This window comes from Pelobates fuscus, chromosome 8 (genome assembly GCF_036172605.1).
Source record: "Pelobates fuscus isolate aPelFus1 chromosome 8, aPelFus1.pri, whole genome shotgun sequence".
Taxonomy (NCBI): Eukaryota; Metazoa; Chordata; class Amphibia; order Anura; family Pelobatidae; genus Pelobates; species Pelobates fuscus.
Window position 1 is genome coordinate 75,711,731 of NC_086324.1, and position 16,651 is coordinate 75,728,381.

At 46.3% G+C, this 16,651-nt stretch overlaps 1 protein-coding gene across 1 annotated transcript; it reads left to right on the top strand.

Moving 5' to 3' along the window:
* Window positions 1-3,771: 3,771 nt before the first annotated feature.
* LOC134571079 (basic proline-rich protein-like) lies at window positions 3,772-4,986 on the top strand (the record flags this gene model as incomplete). The annotated part of the gene is made up of 1 exon (XM_063429130.1): window positions 3,772-4,986. A coding segment is annotated over one exon (1,215 nt), but the record flags the coding sequence as incomplete, so codon positions are not given.
* Between the last annotated feature and the right edge of the window lie 11,665 nt (window positions 4,987-16,651).

Below are 16,651 nucleotides of genomic sequence, written 5' to 3' on the forward strand. Positions count from 1 at the left end.
ATTCAGTATCTTGGTTATGTAGTTATCAAGTTATCCATTAAAATAGGTCCAACATTTTTTTCTAGCTATCAATGAATGGCCACTATCCCTAAAAAATGGAAGTACAAAGATTTATTGGTTTCACCAATTTTTATAAATAAATGTATAAAATTTTTTAAAGAAATCACTTCTTGTTTCACCCTTAACAAACCTCGCAAGAAATAACCATAATTTTCAATGGAGTTTTCATGAACTATGCACCTTTTATATTTTAAAACATACTTTTACTACTGTTTAAACAGTACAATCATGCCTTACAATATGTCTTTTAGGTTGATGCTTCTGATATTGCAATAGGTGCTATCAGGGGCAGACTGAGAACCCTCAGGGCCCCCGGGCAAAATAAATCATGGGCCCCCTTACAGGCCCCACCCATACTTCGCAGCAAGCGCCACCCTTGTCCCGCCTCCATGCACCGCCTCCAGCCACACCCTACACAATCTTTAGACACAAGGAACAAAAGTGCAATAATCCCTTCGAGGCCCCAGTAGAGACTACAATTGAGGGCTAATGGGCCATGGAGGGGGATCTTTCTAGCAGAGGCTCAGTGTCCTTTAGAGAGTGTGTTAGAAAGAATCCCCTCCAGGTCCCATTAGAGACTACAATGGAGTCTAATAGGCTTGGAAGGGGGTCTTTCTAATAGAGGCCATCTCAGCGTCCCTGCTGGAAACAGTCGCCTCCAGGCCCCAGTAGAGACTACAATTGAGGGCTAATGGGCCATGGAGGGGGGGAGCATTCTAGCAGAGGCTATCTCAGTGTCCTTTAGAGAGTATGTTAGAAAGAATTTCCTCCAGGTCCCATTAGAGACTACAATGGAGTCTAATGGGGCCTGGAGGGGGGTCTCTCCAACACTCTGGTTCCTATTCGCAATATAGCAACACAACATAGCTCACTGATACCTAGGCCAAGTTGGCTCCTCTTACCTCAATTACTGTTGCTGGCTGGCAGGCTGTGGGCTTGCTGGCAGGCTGTGGGCATGCTGGCTACTGCCGGCAGGCTGTGGGCTTGCTGGCTGCGGGCTTGCTGGCTGTGGCTTGCTGGCTGTGGCTTGCTGGCTGTGGCTTGCTGGCTGTGGCTTGCTGGCTGGCAGGCTGTGGCTTGCTGGCTGGCAGGCTGTGGCTTGCTGGCTGGCAGGCTGTGGCTTGCTGGCTGGCAGGCTGTGGCTTGCTGGCTGGCAGGCTGTGGCTTGCTGGCTGGCAGGCTGTGGCTTGCTGGCTGGCAGGCTGTGGCTTGCTGGCTGGCAGGCTGTGGCTTGCTGGCTGGCAGGCTGTGGCTTGCTGGCTGGCAGGCTGTGGCTTGCTGGCTGGCAGGCTGTGGCTTGCTGGCTGGCAGGCTGTGGCTTGCTGGCTGGCAGGCTGTGGCTTGCTGGCTGGCAGGCTGTGGCTTGCTGGCTGGCAGGCTGTGGCTTGCTGGCTGGCAGGCTGTGGCTTGCTGGCTGGCAGGCTGTGGCTTGCTGGCTGGCAGGCTGTGGCTTGCTGGCTGGCAGGCTGTGGCTTGCTGGCTGGCAGGCTGTGGCTTGCTGGCTGGCAGGCTGTGGCTTGCTGGCTGGCAGGCTGTGGCTTGCTGGCTGGCAGGCTGTGGCTTGCTGGCTGTGGCTGGCAGGCTGTGGGCTTGCTGGCTGTAAGCCTGTGGCTGGCTGTAGGCCTGTGGGCTGGCTACTGGCCTGTGGGCTAACTGGTGGCCTGTGGGCTGGCTGGCTGGCTACTGGCCAGCCTGTGGGCTGGCTGGCCAGCCTGTGGGCTGGCTGGCCTTTGGGCTGGCTGGCTTGCTGGCTACTGGGGCACTTATTTAAAGAAATAATCCATGCACAATAACCACTACTGCTCTGTGTAGTGGTTATGGTGCCAGGAGGGCTGGGCCCCCCTCCCAGAGTAAGTAGTCAAACCGTTTAAGAACAGTTTGACAACTTACCTGGGGTCTGCTGGGATATGAGGCTGTAGTAGGGTATAGAAGCAGTGGTGCAATGTGTGAGGGATGCAGTGTGTGTAAAAGGTTCAGTGTGTGTGAGGGGGTGTAGTGTGTGAATGTGTAGGGTGTGTGAATGTGTAGGGTGTGTGAATGTGTAGGGTGTGTGGGGAAATGTGTGTATGAGGGGGCTGTGTATGTGTGTGGCAATGTTAGTATGGGGGGCTGTGTGTGTATGGGTGGCCAGTGTATGTGTGTGTGTGTGTGTGTGAGGCAATGTATGTAAATGTGTATGGTGTGTGTGAGGGCAGTGTGTGAATGTGTATGGTGTGTGTGGGGGCAGTGTGTGAATGTGTATGGTGTGTGGGGTCAGTGTGTGAATGTGTATGGTGTGTGTGGGGGGGCAATGTGTTTATGGGGCTAGAGTTCACTCTCACCACTGCGACCACCAGGAATCCCTGGTGGTCACAGTGTTGAGAGTGAACTCTAGCTCGTAGCTCCAGGGCTAGAGTTTACTCTCGAGAGAGCCATAACGTTGCCGTGGTAACCGCGGCAACGCTCTGTGCTCATGCAAGAAGGACCCAGAGGAGCTGCAGGCTGAGCTCCCGGGTCCGCTCTTCCTCCCTCCCCTGCCAGCTGCCCACACGGTTCCTGCGGACAGTGGAGGGGAGGGGTGGGCAATTGCCCCGTTGCCCCCCTGGATCCACCAGTGATATATACAGTAGACTGGTGCACCTGCCCAGGATCAGAGCCGGTGCAAGGATTTTTGCAGCCGTAGACAAAAGAAAAATTTGCCGCCCCCCCATGTGACATCACAATGCCCCACCCATATGACCTGCCATATGAACTAACGCCAGTGCTGCACACAGTGTGTGTTTACATTAAAAAGCCTGCAGGGACCAGCTATAGACACCAGAACCACTTCATTAAGCTATAGTGTCCCTTTACTGTGAGGTAAATTATAGATTAGTGTCACTAATAATATACTAGACTACCTACTTACAACCAGATGAGGATGATGATGGGCTACAGTTTGGCTCCACTGGTCTGGCGTAGAACAGGATCTCTGGAGGCTGTTTGCAACTGTGGTCACAAAATTCAATGTTCTGGGAGAATTGGAAGCAGCTCCATTTTTGGGGGGCCCCTTACACAGCTCAAGGTCTGGGCCCCAGGGCCTGTCGGTGAGTATGCCTATAAGGCCCACTCATAAGTCCACTTACATGTTCCACCCACCCATGAGTTCGCTCACAAGGAAGTGGAGTGTGTAGAGGATGTGTTATGTGTTATTGTAGAGGATCAAATATGTGTGCTTATGATATGTAGTGTATAGGGATACCAGTTTGTGTAGGTGATGCAGTGTGTTTGTGTGTAGTGGAAGCAGTGTGCATTTGTGTATAAGGGATGTATTGTGTGTTTCTGGTTGTGTGTAAGGGATGCATTGTGTGAATCTGTGTTTGTATGCATAAGGGATGCAGGTTGTGTGTCTGTATGTGTGTGCATTGAGTGTAAGAGATGCATTGTGTTTCTGTGTGTATGTAAGAAAAGCAGTGTGTGTGTGTTTGCATTGTCTGTTTCTGTGTATGTGTGCAAAGGATGCATTGTCTTTGTGTGTAAGTGTTGCCCTTAGTGGTCTCTTCTCACACTCACCCACCCACCCTGTGCTCTCCTCACCCCCCTGTGTTCTTCTTACCCCCCTCCTCCCTGTGTTCTTCTTACCCCCCTCCTCCCTGTGTTCTTCTTACCCCCCTCCTCCCTGTGTTCTTCTTACCCCCCTCCTCCCTGTGTTCTTCTTACCCCCCTCCTCCCTGTGTTCTTCTTACTCCCCCTCCCCCTCCTCTTACTCCCCCTCCCCCTCCTCTTACTCCCCCTCCCCCTCCTCTTACTCCCCCTCCCCCTCCTCTTACTCCCCCTCCCCCTCCCCCTCCTCTTACTCCCCCTCCCCCTCCTCTTACTCCCCCTCCCCCTCCCCCTCCTCTTACTCCCCCTCCCCCTCCTCTTAATCCCCCTCCCCCTCCTCTTACTCCCCCTCCCCCTCCCCCTCCTCTTACTCCCCCTCCCCCTCCCCTTACTCCCCCTCCCCCTCCCCCTCCTCTTACTCCCCCTCCCCCTCCTCTTACTCCCCCTCCCCCTCCTCTTACTCCCCCTCCCCCTCCCCCTCCTCTTACTCCCCCTCCCCCTCCTCTTACTCCCCCTCCCCCTCCCCCTCCCCCTCCTCTTACTCCCACTCCCCCTCCCCCTCCCCCTCCTCTTACTCCCACTCCCCCTCCCCCTCCTCTTACTCCCACTCCCCCTCCTCTTACTCCCCCTCCCCCTCCCCCTCCTCTTACTCCCACTCCCCCTCCTCTTACTCCCACTCCCCCTCCTCTTACTCCCCCTCCCCCTCCCCCTCCTCTTACTCCCACTCCCCCTCCTCTTACTCCCACTCCCCCTCCCCCTCCCCCTCCTCTTACTCCCACTCCCCCTCCCCCTCCCCTTACTCCCCCTCCCCCTCCCCCTCCTCTTACTCCCACTCCCCCTCCTCTTACTTCCACTCCCCCTCCCCCTCCCCCTCCCCCTCCTCTTACTCCCACTCCCCCTCCCCCTCCCCTTACTCCCCCTCCCCCTCCCCTTACTCCCCCTCCCCCTCCCCCTCCCCTTACTCCCCCTCCCCCTCCCCTTACTCCCCCTCCCCCTCCCCCTCCCCTTACTCCCCCTCCCCCTCCCCTTACTCCCCCTCCCCCTCCCCTTACTCCCCCGCCCCTTACTCCCCCTCCCCTTACTCCCCCTCCCCCTCCCCTCCCCCCCTCTCCCTCCCCTCCCCTTACTCCCCCTCCCCCTCCCCTCCCCCCCTCTTACTCCCCCTCCCCCTCCCCTCCCCCCCTCTTACTCCCCCTCCCCCTCCCCTCCCCCCCCTCTTACTCCCCCTCCCCCTCCCCTCCCCCCCCTCTTACTCCCCCTCCCCCTCCCCTCCCCCCCTCTTACTCCCCCTCCCCCTCCCCTCCCCCCCTCCCCCTCCCCTCCCCCCCTCTTACTCCCCCTCCCCCTCCCCTCCCCCCCTCCCCTCCCCCCCTCTTACTCCCCCTCCCCCTCCCCTCCCCCCCTCTTACTCCCCCTCCCCCTCCCCTCCCCCCCCTCTTACTCCCCCCCCCTCTTACTCCCCCCCTCTTACTCCCCCCCCCTCTTACTCCCCCCCCTCTTACTCCCTCCCCCTCTTCTTACTCCCCCCCTCTTCTTACTCCCCCCCTCTTCTTACTCCCCCCCTCTTCTTACTCCCCCCCTCTTCTTACTCCCCCCCTCTTCTTACTCCCCCCCTCTTCTTACTCCCCCCTCTTCTTACTCCCCCCTCTTCTTACTCCCCCCTCTTCTTACTCCCCCCTCTTCTTACTCCCCCCTCTTCTTACTCCCCCCTCCCTCTCTTCTTACCCCCCTTTTTCTTACTCCCCCCTCTCTTCTTACTTCCCCTCCCCCTCTTCTTACTTCCCCTCCCCCTCTTCTTACCCCCTTCTTACTCCCCCCTCCCCCTCTTCTTACCCCATTCCCTCTCTTCTTACCTCCCTCTTCTTACTCCCCCCTTCCCCTCTTCTTACCCCCCTTCTTACCCCCCTCTTCTTACTCCCCCCTCCCCCTCTTCTTAACCCCCTTCTTACTTCCCCCTCCCCCTCTTCTTACTTCCCCCTCCCCCACTTCTTACTTCCCCCTCCCCCACTTCTTACTTCCCCCTCCCCCACTTCTTACTTCCCCCTCCCCCACTTCTTACTTCCCCCTCCCCCACTTCTTACTTCCCCCTCTTCTTACCCCCCCTCTTCTTACCCCCTTCTTACTCCCCCCTCTTCTTACTCCCCCCTCTTCTTACTCCCCCCTCCCTCTCTTCTTATCCCCCTCTTCTTACTCCCCCCTCCCCCTCTTCTTACTCTCCCCTCCCTCTCTTCTTACCCCCTCCCCCTCGTCTTAGTCCCCCCTCCCCCTCGTCTTAGTCCCCCCTCCCCCTCGTCTTAGCCCCCCCTCCCCCTCGTCTTAGTCCCCCCTCTTCTTACTCTCCCCTCCCTCTCTTCTTACCCCCTCCCCCTCGTCTTAGTCCCCCCTCCCCCTCTTCTTACTCCCCCTTCTTACTCCCCCCTCCCTCTCTTCTTACCCCCTCTTCTTACTCCCCCTCCCTCTCTTCTTACCCCCTCTTCTTACTCCCCCCTCTTCTTACTCCCCCCTCTTCTTACTCCCCACTCCCTCTCTTCTTACTCCCCCCTCCTCCCAATTCCTAACAAACCTTGGCAATCTATCTACATGGATTTAATAGTCAACTTACACCCATTGGAAGGTAACATCTGTATTCTTTACATTGTTTATAGATTGACCAAATAATTCATTTTATTGCTTTCCCTTCTATTCAACTGTACACATGTATGCAGACGACACTGTAATCCACCCTAGTAAACTCAATCTACCGCAGCTTGAGGCTGTGCTCCATAAAACCCTACTCACAGGGAAGTAACACCTTTAGCGAGAACAAGTGAATAGATTGTATATATTCAAAAGGTCACAGATCTTATATTTCACTGTTTAGCAGAGTGTTTCCTTTTCTTCGCTATAACAGACCTTACAGTATCTATCATACCTAGGTCTGACCAGTAGAGGACAGCACCGTTCTGTTCATTCTACCTGACATAACTGTTAAAACCTATAGAGTCAGATCAGAAAAGCACAACATCCTTCTGCTCCTTCTATGTGGATAACATTTTAAATCTATAGAGCATTTAGCTCTTAGTTTTATCCTTTATTTTTGTCTTTTCTTTTCTTTTTTCTTTTCATTATCATTTACACTTATTTACACTTGGTGAAAACTTGGTATTAAGGGTGTTTGAATAAACATTTTTATCTGCATACATTATTAAACGTTAAGTTTTAACAATATCTTTAATAAGGACTCCTGATAACCAGGGATGAAATGACCTCACCCTAACAAACTCCTGATTTAGATTGCTGATGGATTGATTCCATTACAAGGGGTTAAACCCCAAACAGGAGTCTACACTACTATTTACTAAAAAGTAGTAAAAATTAAAATAAAAAATTAAGAAATAAAATTAAAAATTGACATAATGAAGAAATACAAATGTCCATTGATGTAGTGGTTGACGCCGGTCTCCGTGCATGATTGTGAACAGCTGATTTGGTAAGCGTTTGGTGTGATATACAGTCCTATATAAGCTTGTAATTTTGTATTATGCTCTTTGTGGTCCTGATGAAAGCCCTGAACCAGGGCTGAAACGTTGACCTTGGATTGACAAATTAAACTACATTCATTGGAAGACCTAGAGTGCCGGTATTTTTCTCTATTTTATATTATCTTTTTTGCTGGGCACCAGGCCATATAGTTTTTTGAGTTGGAGTGCAAGGATTTTTTGTTTGACTAGAAATATATATATATATATATATATATATATATAGTTATATATAGATATATAGAAATATAGATAGATAGATAGATAGAGAAATATATATATATGCATATATATAGAAATATATCAAACAGAAAAAAATCCTTCACTCCAAACAAAATGAAAAAGTGATATATATAGATATATATATATATATATAGAGAACAATAATTCAGAGCACTCCAAAGGACTTGTTTGAAAAAAGGCTTTATCTGTGTGAGAAGATCGACGTTTCGACCCGCAGGTCTTTATCAAGATAACAACAAACTTAAAATAGTGTCTTTATATAACCAAAGTAATTAACAGGAAATTACTTACCCCAGTGTGACCGTGATGCCCCACCACCATGTGTAACCGCTTGTGTAGTGATTGACATAGCATGCGTCGCGAAGTGATGACGTCAATCGTGTGTATCCAATAAGGATTGAGAATGTGCGTCATGTATCTATGGCAACAGCCGTTGCGTGCGCATGCGTGACAGAAACAAATACGAAAATGTTTAAAACCAAGGAAGACGATCTAGCAACTATGAATGAATGAAAAGTGTATATAGAATTGTATACCAGCCTGGATATGTTCCCCAGATGGATGTCTAATGTGTTAGCGAGCGCAATGCGCCATAAATAAAGATAGTGGAGGAGCGTCTAGTAGTCATGGAGACGTCCTCACCATGCGCATGCGTAAAGAGATGTTTAGCTCTCAGAGGGACCTAGAGGCATGTAATGTGTGTAAAAAAATGTATAAGCAGTGTATATGCTACGTGAAGCAAGGGTGCATGTGAAACGGGTGATGAATCTAGTGGATTGACAAATATGGCATGGTTGAGATATGTGAATATAACAAGGAGAGAGATAAAAAAAGAAGAAAAGAGGAGGAGTGTGGGATCCTGACAGTGTGCAGAAGTGGACGGTATTAAATGTGAGAAACGGACAACCTAAATATATGTGATGGTGACACTTCGTATAATGGCGCCAAATCGTGTATGGACACAGTGGGGGGAAAGGGTAAGCCAAGAGAAAGCCTAGGTGGAGGATGATGGTGTGTGAATAAAGTGGTGGGTGGGTGTGGATATGTACAAAGAGTGGAGGTCCCAGGAAATCAGATGGGGGACGGGTATATACATGCAACGTATAACATACAGGTGCAGGCAATGGTAAATATATATACATATGTACAAGAATTATATATAAAGGGTCAGCGAAACCAGATATGGGAATAATGTATAGAAATAGCGTATATCATATGGATATAGACATTGAATTGATGTCTGACTGTGTATACCATAAGGGTGAGCATGAGAATAAAGACCTAGTAGATAGTTATATTTTCTAAGACTAGATGAGAGAGACAGCATTTAGCGATTGTCCAAGAAAGAGTGGAAGGATATATATTCGTTGAGGCCTCTAGGGTGCACTGTGTCGAGCGTCTTTATCCAGTATGTTTCTCGTTGGAGCAGACTTTTAGAGCGATCACCGCCTCTGGACAGTGGGGGGATATGGTCGATGGCGATGAACTTCAAAGTCGGGAGTCGATGGTTAGCTTCTAAAAAATGTTTAGCCACCGGTTTCTCCGTTTTGCCATCCCTAAAGGCGGTCATAATGCCTGAGCGGTGTCCCCGCATTCTGTCTCGTAGTGTAAGGTCTGTCTTCCCCACATAGTAGAGACCACAGGGGCATGAGATAAGGTAGACCACGTGATCCGTGAGGCAAGTGATGTGGTGTCTGATGAGATATCGTTTTCCCGAGTGTGGATGGGCGAATGATGGACCCGTAAGCATGTGTCCGCATGTAACACAATTAGTGCATTTGAAGCACCCCATTTTCGGGTGTCCTTTTTTGGTCTCGTATTGGTTGGTGTAGTCGCTTTTTACCAAGATATCCCTCAGGTTGCGGTTCCGTCTGAAAGCAATCCGGGGAGGGTGAGAGAAAGTAGGGTGCAGCGTAGGGTCTGCGGCCAATAGGTCCCATCTATTTCGAATCACCTTCGCGATTCGATCGCTTGCTGTATGATACAAGAATGGTAGTGTGATGGTTGCTGGATTTTGTGGAGATGTGGAGGTTTTAGGCAAAGATTGATAAAAGATCTCAGTGGCTCTCTGTAATGATCGTTTGAGTGTGTGGGGCGAGTATCCCCTCTGTAAAAAAGATTGCTGCATGGTATCCATCTGGTCTTTGATGTTGTCTGGATCTGAATTGTTCCGTAGTACCCTAAGGAACTGGGAGATCGGAAGAGATCTTTTAAGCGCCCCTGGATGGAAGCTAGTGGCGTGTAGCACTGTGTTACGATCGGACGATTTTTTGTATAAGGTGTATCCGATAGAGTTCTGTGTTCGGTATAACTCTACATCAAGAAATTGTATCCTATTAGTGTCACTGCAGTGACTCAGACGTACGGGAGAGTCTATATTGTTTAGATCCTGGATCATCCCGTCAAACGATACAGGGGAGCCTGACCACAAAATCAGAATGTCGTCCACATATCTAAAATAAGATATGATGTTGGACTGGTAGTTTGATAAAATATGTTCTTGCTCATAAGCATACATATAGCTATTGGCGTAGTTGGGCGCTATGGCCGATCCCATGGCTGTGCCTGTTTGTTGAACATAAAAGTGCTTCTCAAAACGAAAATAATTGTTAGTCAGAGTAAATTCTAGACATTCCAAGAGATACTCGATGGGGGGTCCCTGATATTGATCTGAATGGATCAAGATTTGTCTCATAGCCTCTAACCCCTCAGAATGGGGTATTATGGTGTAGAGGTTTTTAACGTCTACAGTAGCGAGGGTGATGGGTCCTTCCGGAAGAGAAATTTGTCCGAGGTGGGTGAGGAGATCTTGTGTGTTCTTAAGGCATGTTGGTATGAGTAAGGAGGGTGTTTTGCAGTGGTGGTCAATGAACTTCGCCAGTGGTTCTAATATGCCACGTCTGGCGGACACAATGGGTCGTCCGGGAGGGTTGTTGAGGTCTTTGTGGACCTTAGGCAAGGTGTATAACACTGGAATGTTGGGGTGTGGATCTATAAGGAATGTGGCGGTCTGTTCGTCGATCCAACCTGCTTCCACACCTCTGGTGACTAATGATTGCAGTTTACCCATGATGGTGTTAGTTGGGTCGAAAGTGATCCGTTGATAAGTGGTTTGATCAGATAGTTGTCTGAGGATCTCTGTGCGGTATGATGTGTAGTTTTGTATAACAATAGAGCCACCCTTGTCGGCCGGTCTAATAGTAATGCTGATGTCGCCTGCAAGATCTTTAAGGGCTTTAGATTCCATGTGTGTGAGGTTAGGCGAGGTGGATCTAGGCTCCGAAAAGATGTGATGTATGTCGTTTCTGACCAAATTGGAAAACGCCTTTATAGAAGGATGTAAGGTCTTGGGTTCCCATATGCTTTTGAGTCGAAAGTGGTGTTTAGATGAGGGATGGTTATCGTGTTTGAATGTTTGTAGGTCGAGGGTTCGTTCCATCTTGTATAGATCGACGTCCGTTTTGAATATGTCAGGTCTCGGGGTAGGCACAAAGGTGAGCCCTTTAGAAAGGACCTTGATGTGGTCCGGGTTCAACGTTTTGGACGAGAGGTTGAAGATAGGGGTCAGATCTTTCTGTTGGATCGAGTGCCTGTATATCTTGCCCCTCTGTCCCCGTCTCGTATTTTTGGGTCTCTTGATTCTCTTGATTCTTTTCTCCTTCTTGTATTGAATCCCGGTGGATCGTTGGTGTGTTGGTCCTGAGGAAAAAAAGGTGGCCGAGTAGATTGTCTAGGCTGTGTTCCATATATGTCTTGAGATGTGCCTGCCCCCTCGGTTTCCGATGTGGATTCAGCTGAGCTCGTGTCAATCGACAGAAATTGTGGTTTGCGAACCTTCTGTTTATACCTAGAGAAATTAGGTCTGCGTCTCTCCCCACATAGCCAATGATACACTTGGTGGTGTGTGTAGTCAAAGTTCACCTGTTCGACTTTTTGTTTTTTAAATCTAATGAGGTCGTTTCTATATCTGGTAATTTCATCTTGAAGTTTGACCATATATTGGGTGGAGGTGGCTGCCGTCAGAGTGGATGTGTGTGTCATCTCGAATTTGTTGATGGAATCTTTTGTAAAAATTAATTCATTTCTGACTTCTTCCACAACAATAAGCATCCAATCTAAGGAGCATTTGTTAGCGATCCCCAGCCATTTCTTACAAAATTCCGGATTTTGACGTCCAATGGTGGGTGAATTGCGAACCCTGAAGCCACGAGGAATGCGCTTAGCGCGAAAATAATCAGAAATAAAAACTCCGTGCAGATCTAAATCTGTCTCTCGTCTTTTTAATTTAGTAAGGTCGTTATACAGGTCTCTGATCGAGTCTGTATGCGTCAACTCCATGGGGGTATTTGGCCATAGTATTAGGTCAGCATCTTGTTGATTAAGTTGTAAGGTTTCTGCTGTTTCAGCAAGGGCTCCCGCCCTTAATAAAAAATCTTCCATGTATAGAAAGATAAAGAGGGGGCAGGGTCGGTAGTACTGTCAATGTAGGGAGAGATTTACCTGAAAAAATAATAAAGCGAACTGAGTAACAGTTCAAGTGGAGGTGCACAGATAGTGTATCGCCATACACTGTAGTATACATACAAATTCGAGATCTGGCACTCTACCTTAAGTAATTATCCTCAAAAAATGCCTTGGTGCTGCAGAGCGTAGGTATACAGAGAACAATAATTCAGAGCACTCCAAAGGACTTGTTTGAAAAAAGGCTTTATCTGTGTGAGAAGATCGACGTTTCGACCCGCAGGTCTTTATCAAGATAACAACAAACTTAAAATAGTGTCTTTATATAACCAAAGTAATTAACAGGAAATTACTTACCCCAGTGTGACCGTGATGCCCCACCACCATGTGTAACCGCTTGTGTAGTGATTGACATAGCATGCGTCGCGAAGTGATGACGTCAATCGTGTGTATCCAATAAGGATTGAGAATGTGCGTCATGTATCTATGGCAACAGCCGTTGCGTGCGCATGCGTGACAGAAAAAAATACGAAAATGTTTTTATCTGCATACATTATTAAACGTTAAGTTTTAACAATATCTTTAATAAGGACTCCTGATAACCAGGGATGAAATGACCTCACCCTAACAAACTCCTGATTTAGATTGCTGATGGATTGATTCCATTACAAGGGGTTAAACCCCAAACAGGAGTCTACACTACTATTTACTAAAAAGTAGTAAAAATTAAAATAAAAAAATAAGAAATAAAATTAAAAATTGACATAATGAAGAAATACAAATGTCCATTGATGTAGTGGTTGACGCCGGTCTCCGTGCATGATTGTGAACAGCTGATTTGGTAAGCGTTTGGTGTGATATACAGTCCTATATAAGCTTGTAATTTTGTATTATGCTCTTTGTGGTCCTGATGAAAGCCCTGAACCAGGGCTGAAACGTTGACCTTGGATTGACAAATTAAACTACATTCATTGGAAGACCTAGAGTGCCGGTATTTTTCTCTATTTTATATTATCTTTTTTGCTGGGCACCAGGCCATATAGTTTTTTGAGTTGGAGTGCAAGGATTTTTTGTTTGACTAGAAATATATATATATATATATATATATAGTTATATATAGATATATATATATATATATATATATATATATATATATATATATATATATATAGTTATATATAGAAATATATATAGATAGATATAGAAATATATATATATGCATATACAGAAAAAAATCCTTCACTCCAACCAAAATGAAAAAGTGATATATATATATATATAGAAATATATATATATATATATATATATAGATATAGAAATATATATATATAGATATAGAAATATATATATATAGATATAGAAATATATATATATATATAGATATAGAAATATATATATATAGATATAGAAATATATATATATAGAAATATATATAGATATAGAAATATATATATATATATAGATATAGAAATATATATATATATATATATATAGATATAGAAATATATATATATATATATATATATATAGAAATATATATATATATATATAGAGAGAAATATATAGAGAGAAATATATATATATATATAGAGAGAAATATATAGAGAGAAATATATATAGAGAAATATATATAGAGAAATATATATAGAGAAATATATATATAGAGAAATATATATATAGAGAAATATATATATATAGAGAAATATATATATATAGAGAAATATATATATAGAGAAATATATATATAGAGAAATATATATATAGAGAAATATATATATATAGAGAAATATATATATATAGAGAAATATATATATATAGAGAAATATATATATAGAGAAATATATATATAGAGAATAGGAACTACAACACGACAACGCTCCAAACAAGATCTAGAGCCAGACGCTACATCACAAGACGAGGACAGAGGGGCGGCACATACCGGTCTGAGAGGCAAACCACCGAGACGGAGGTAATCCCGATCTTTAACTTATCAACACGAAAACTGAGCCACACAGAGAACCATCTATTAATGAAGGGGCTCTCATTTGTACCCACAAATCACCCGGTCCCACTAACCCAAGAAATTGAGAATTACAAATTCGGGAGATCACTAAGATTGAAGGATTTCTTCAAAACGAGTGGCACAGAACAACACAGAACCCACTCCCTAATCAACCAACCATAAAAACTTTTTGAGGTCAGTGAACCAGGAGACACAGGACCATCTCACTAAGCCCAAGAAACCAAGATCAAATATCACCAAGGAGGAACGCCAAATCATCACCTCACTAGCCAGGGACCCGAACCTAGTAATTCGCCCAGCAGATAAGGGAGGCGGGATAGTCTTGTTGAACTACAGTGATTACAGACAAGAAATTCTGAACCAGCTACAAGACACCACTACCTACTCCAAGCTCACGGCTGACCCCACACAGGCAATCATGCACAAGGTCCAACAAACCCTACAGCGAGGACTGGAAGTGACCTACATCTCAGAAGATTTGTACAAATATCTCCTACAAACGAAACCCAGGACACCAGTGATTTACACGTTGCCCAAAATACATAAACATCCAACTTTACCCCCAGGCAGACCTATAGTCTCAGCAATTGGAGGGGTCCTGGAGCCCATAGCCAAGTGGCTTGACTTTCTATTCAAGAAACCGGTTGAAGAATTAAAAACGTGCATCAAGGACACACCGAGCCTACTAACAGAGTTGCGACGACTGGACAACTTAGAAGAAGGGACTACGTTTATTACCTGCGATGTCAGGAGTCTGTATACTGTCATTCCACATGACATGGGCATAGACGCAATGAGGCAAATATTAACGTCATCACCTCTGTACCTTGGACCACCAGTAGAGTACACCTTGGAGTTACTACACTTGGTATTGAACCAGAATTACTTCAGGTTTGAACAGACGTGGTATCAACAAATAGCAGGAACGTCAATGGGAGCGGCCATGGCGCCTATGTATGCTAACAGTTTTATGTACATCTTTGAGCAGCAATACATACTTACCCCATTTCAAGAGAATATATTCTTCTACAAACGTTTCATAGACGATATCATTATGATTTTGAAAAAAGGTGGCTCTACCCCTGAGCAACTGCTGGAATACGTCAACAGTACCGACACACCGGTCCGCCTCACCATGACGACGAATGAACAAACAATAGACTTTCTTGATATACGACTGTACAAAGAGAATAACAAAATAGCATACACATTGTATAGCAAGCCAACCGACAGAAACACTATCCTGCATGCAGACAGCTACCATCCAAGACACTTAAAGAACTCCCTCCCACAGTCACAATTTTTGAGAGTAATCAGGAATAACTCTAATGAAACCAACAGGCAACACCAACTTAAGGAAATGTGGGACAAATTCTTGGCTCGGGGATACAGCCCTGTCATACTACAGCAAGCCTTGAAGAAAAGCCTTGAAGTAGCTCCAACACAGAACTCCAAGGTGGGAAGACTAACATTTCCCATCACATATACAACAATCTCTAACCACATCAGGGAATCCACTAACCGTAACTGGCGTATGATGTCAAATGACACCAGCTTACCGAGCCAATTCCGACAGCCACCAATGATGTGTTATCGTAGGGGTAAGAACCTAAGGGATTTGCTGGTCAAGACGGACCCCACACATTGCTATAACCAACCGACTACCCACTCAAACCTGGGATGTTACAGATGCCTTGGATGCGTAACTTGTAGCCACATGATTCCGTGCAAAACCTATACCCACCCACATACGGGCAGAAAATACACCATCAGACATAGACTGACCTGTACCAGTGATCATGTGGTGTATAAATTAGTCTGCCCTTGTGGACTAGCCTATGTGGGCAAAACGGACCTTCCACTGAGGGAGAGGATGCGCAATCATCGATCGAGTATCCGCATAGCATACAGGGACAAGGGTTCGGAACTACCAGTGGCCAAGCACTTTTGGGAAAAGAGCCATCCCCTGCCCTCTATGAAGTTCACAGCGATAGACCATATCCCACAGCCACTAAGAGGCGGCGACCGGAAAAAACTTTTGTTACAAAGAGAACTCCATTGGATCCGTACGCTGGACACGGTCCAACCCAAGGGTCTCAATGAGAAGTATACGTTGGGCATCTTCCTATGATTGGACACTGTGGTGATACTGATCTGCAACAGACTTTATGTAAATAGTCGTGTAAATAGTCGTGTAAATAGTAGTGTGGTTACTAATTTTGCCCTACCTACCAGCGCTAAACCGAATTGCAAAAAATTACCCCTGGGAGTATTCTACGCCCTCTCACCCATGCCCAGAGTTCTAAGCCAACAAGCTGGACATATAGTGTCCCCTTAGCTGGGCTGTGGAGGTTTAGCTCTGGACACCTTTCAACCAGTACCCATTCTTACCACAGGGCCGAATACCCCATATCACTTATCTGGATGTATCTGGTGTCTTTATATGGACTCATATGTTATTATGTATATACCATTAGCAGTATGATATTCACAGTATGTAGACAGAGTGTGGGCCGACCAGTCTTGCCGCATTGCCACACTATTTGGTAGTTCTATACTCTGACTAATACCTTGCTTAATATACAGGCTGTAGTGCATCTTTATGCTTATACCACTGGTAGCTATTTTGCCTTGCCTAACTGTCACACTGTTAGGCCTAATACCCCACATCACCTATCTGGATATACTTGGTGACTGTATGTGGATTGTTATGTTATAATGCATATACCATTAAGCAGTATGTTATATATAGTATGTATACTGAGTGTGGGCCGACCGGACTCGC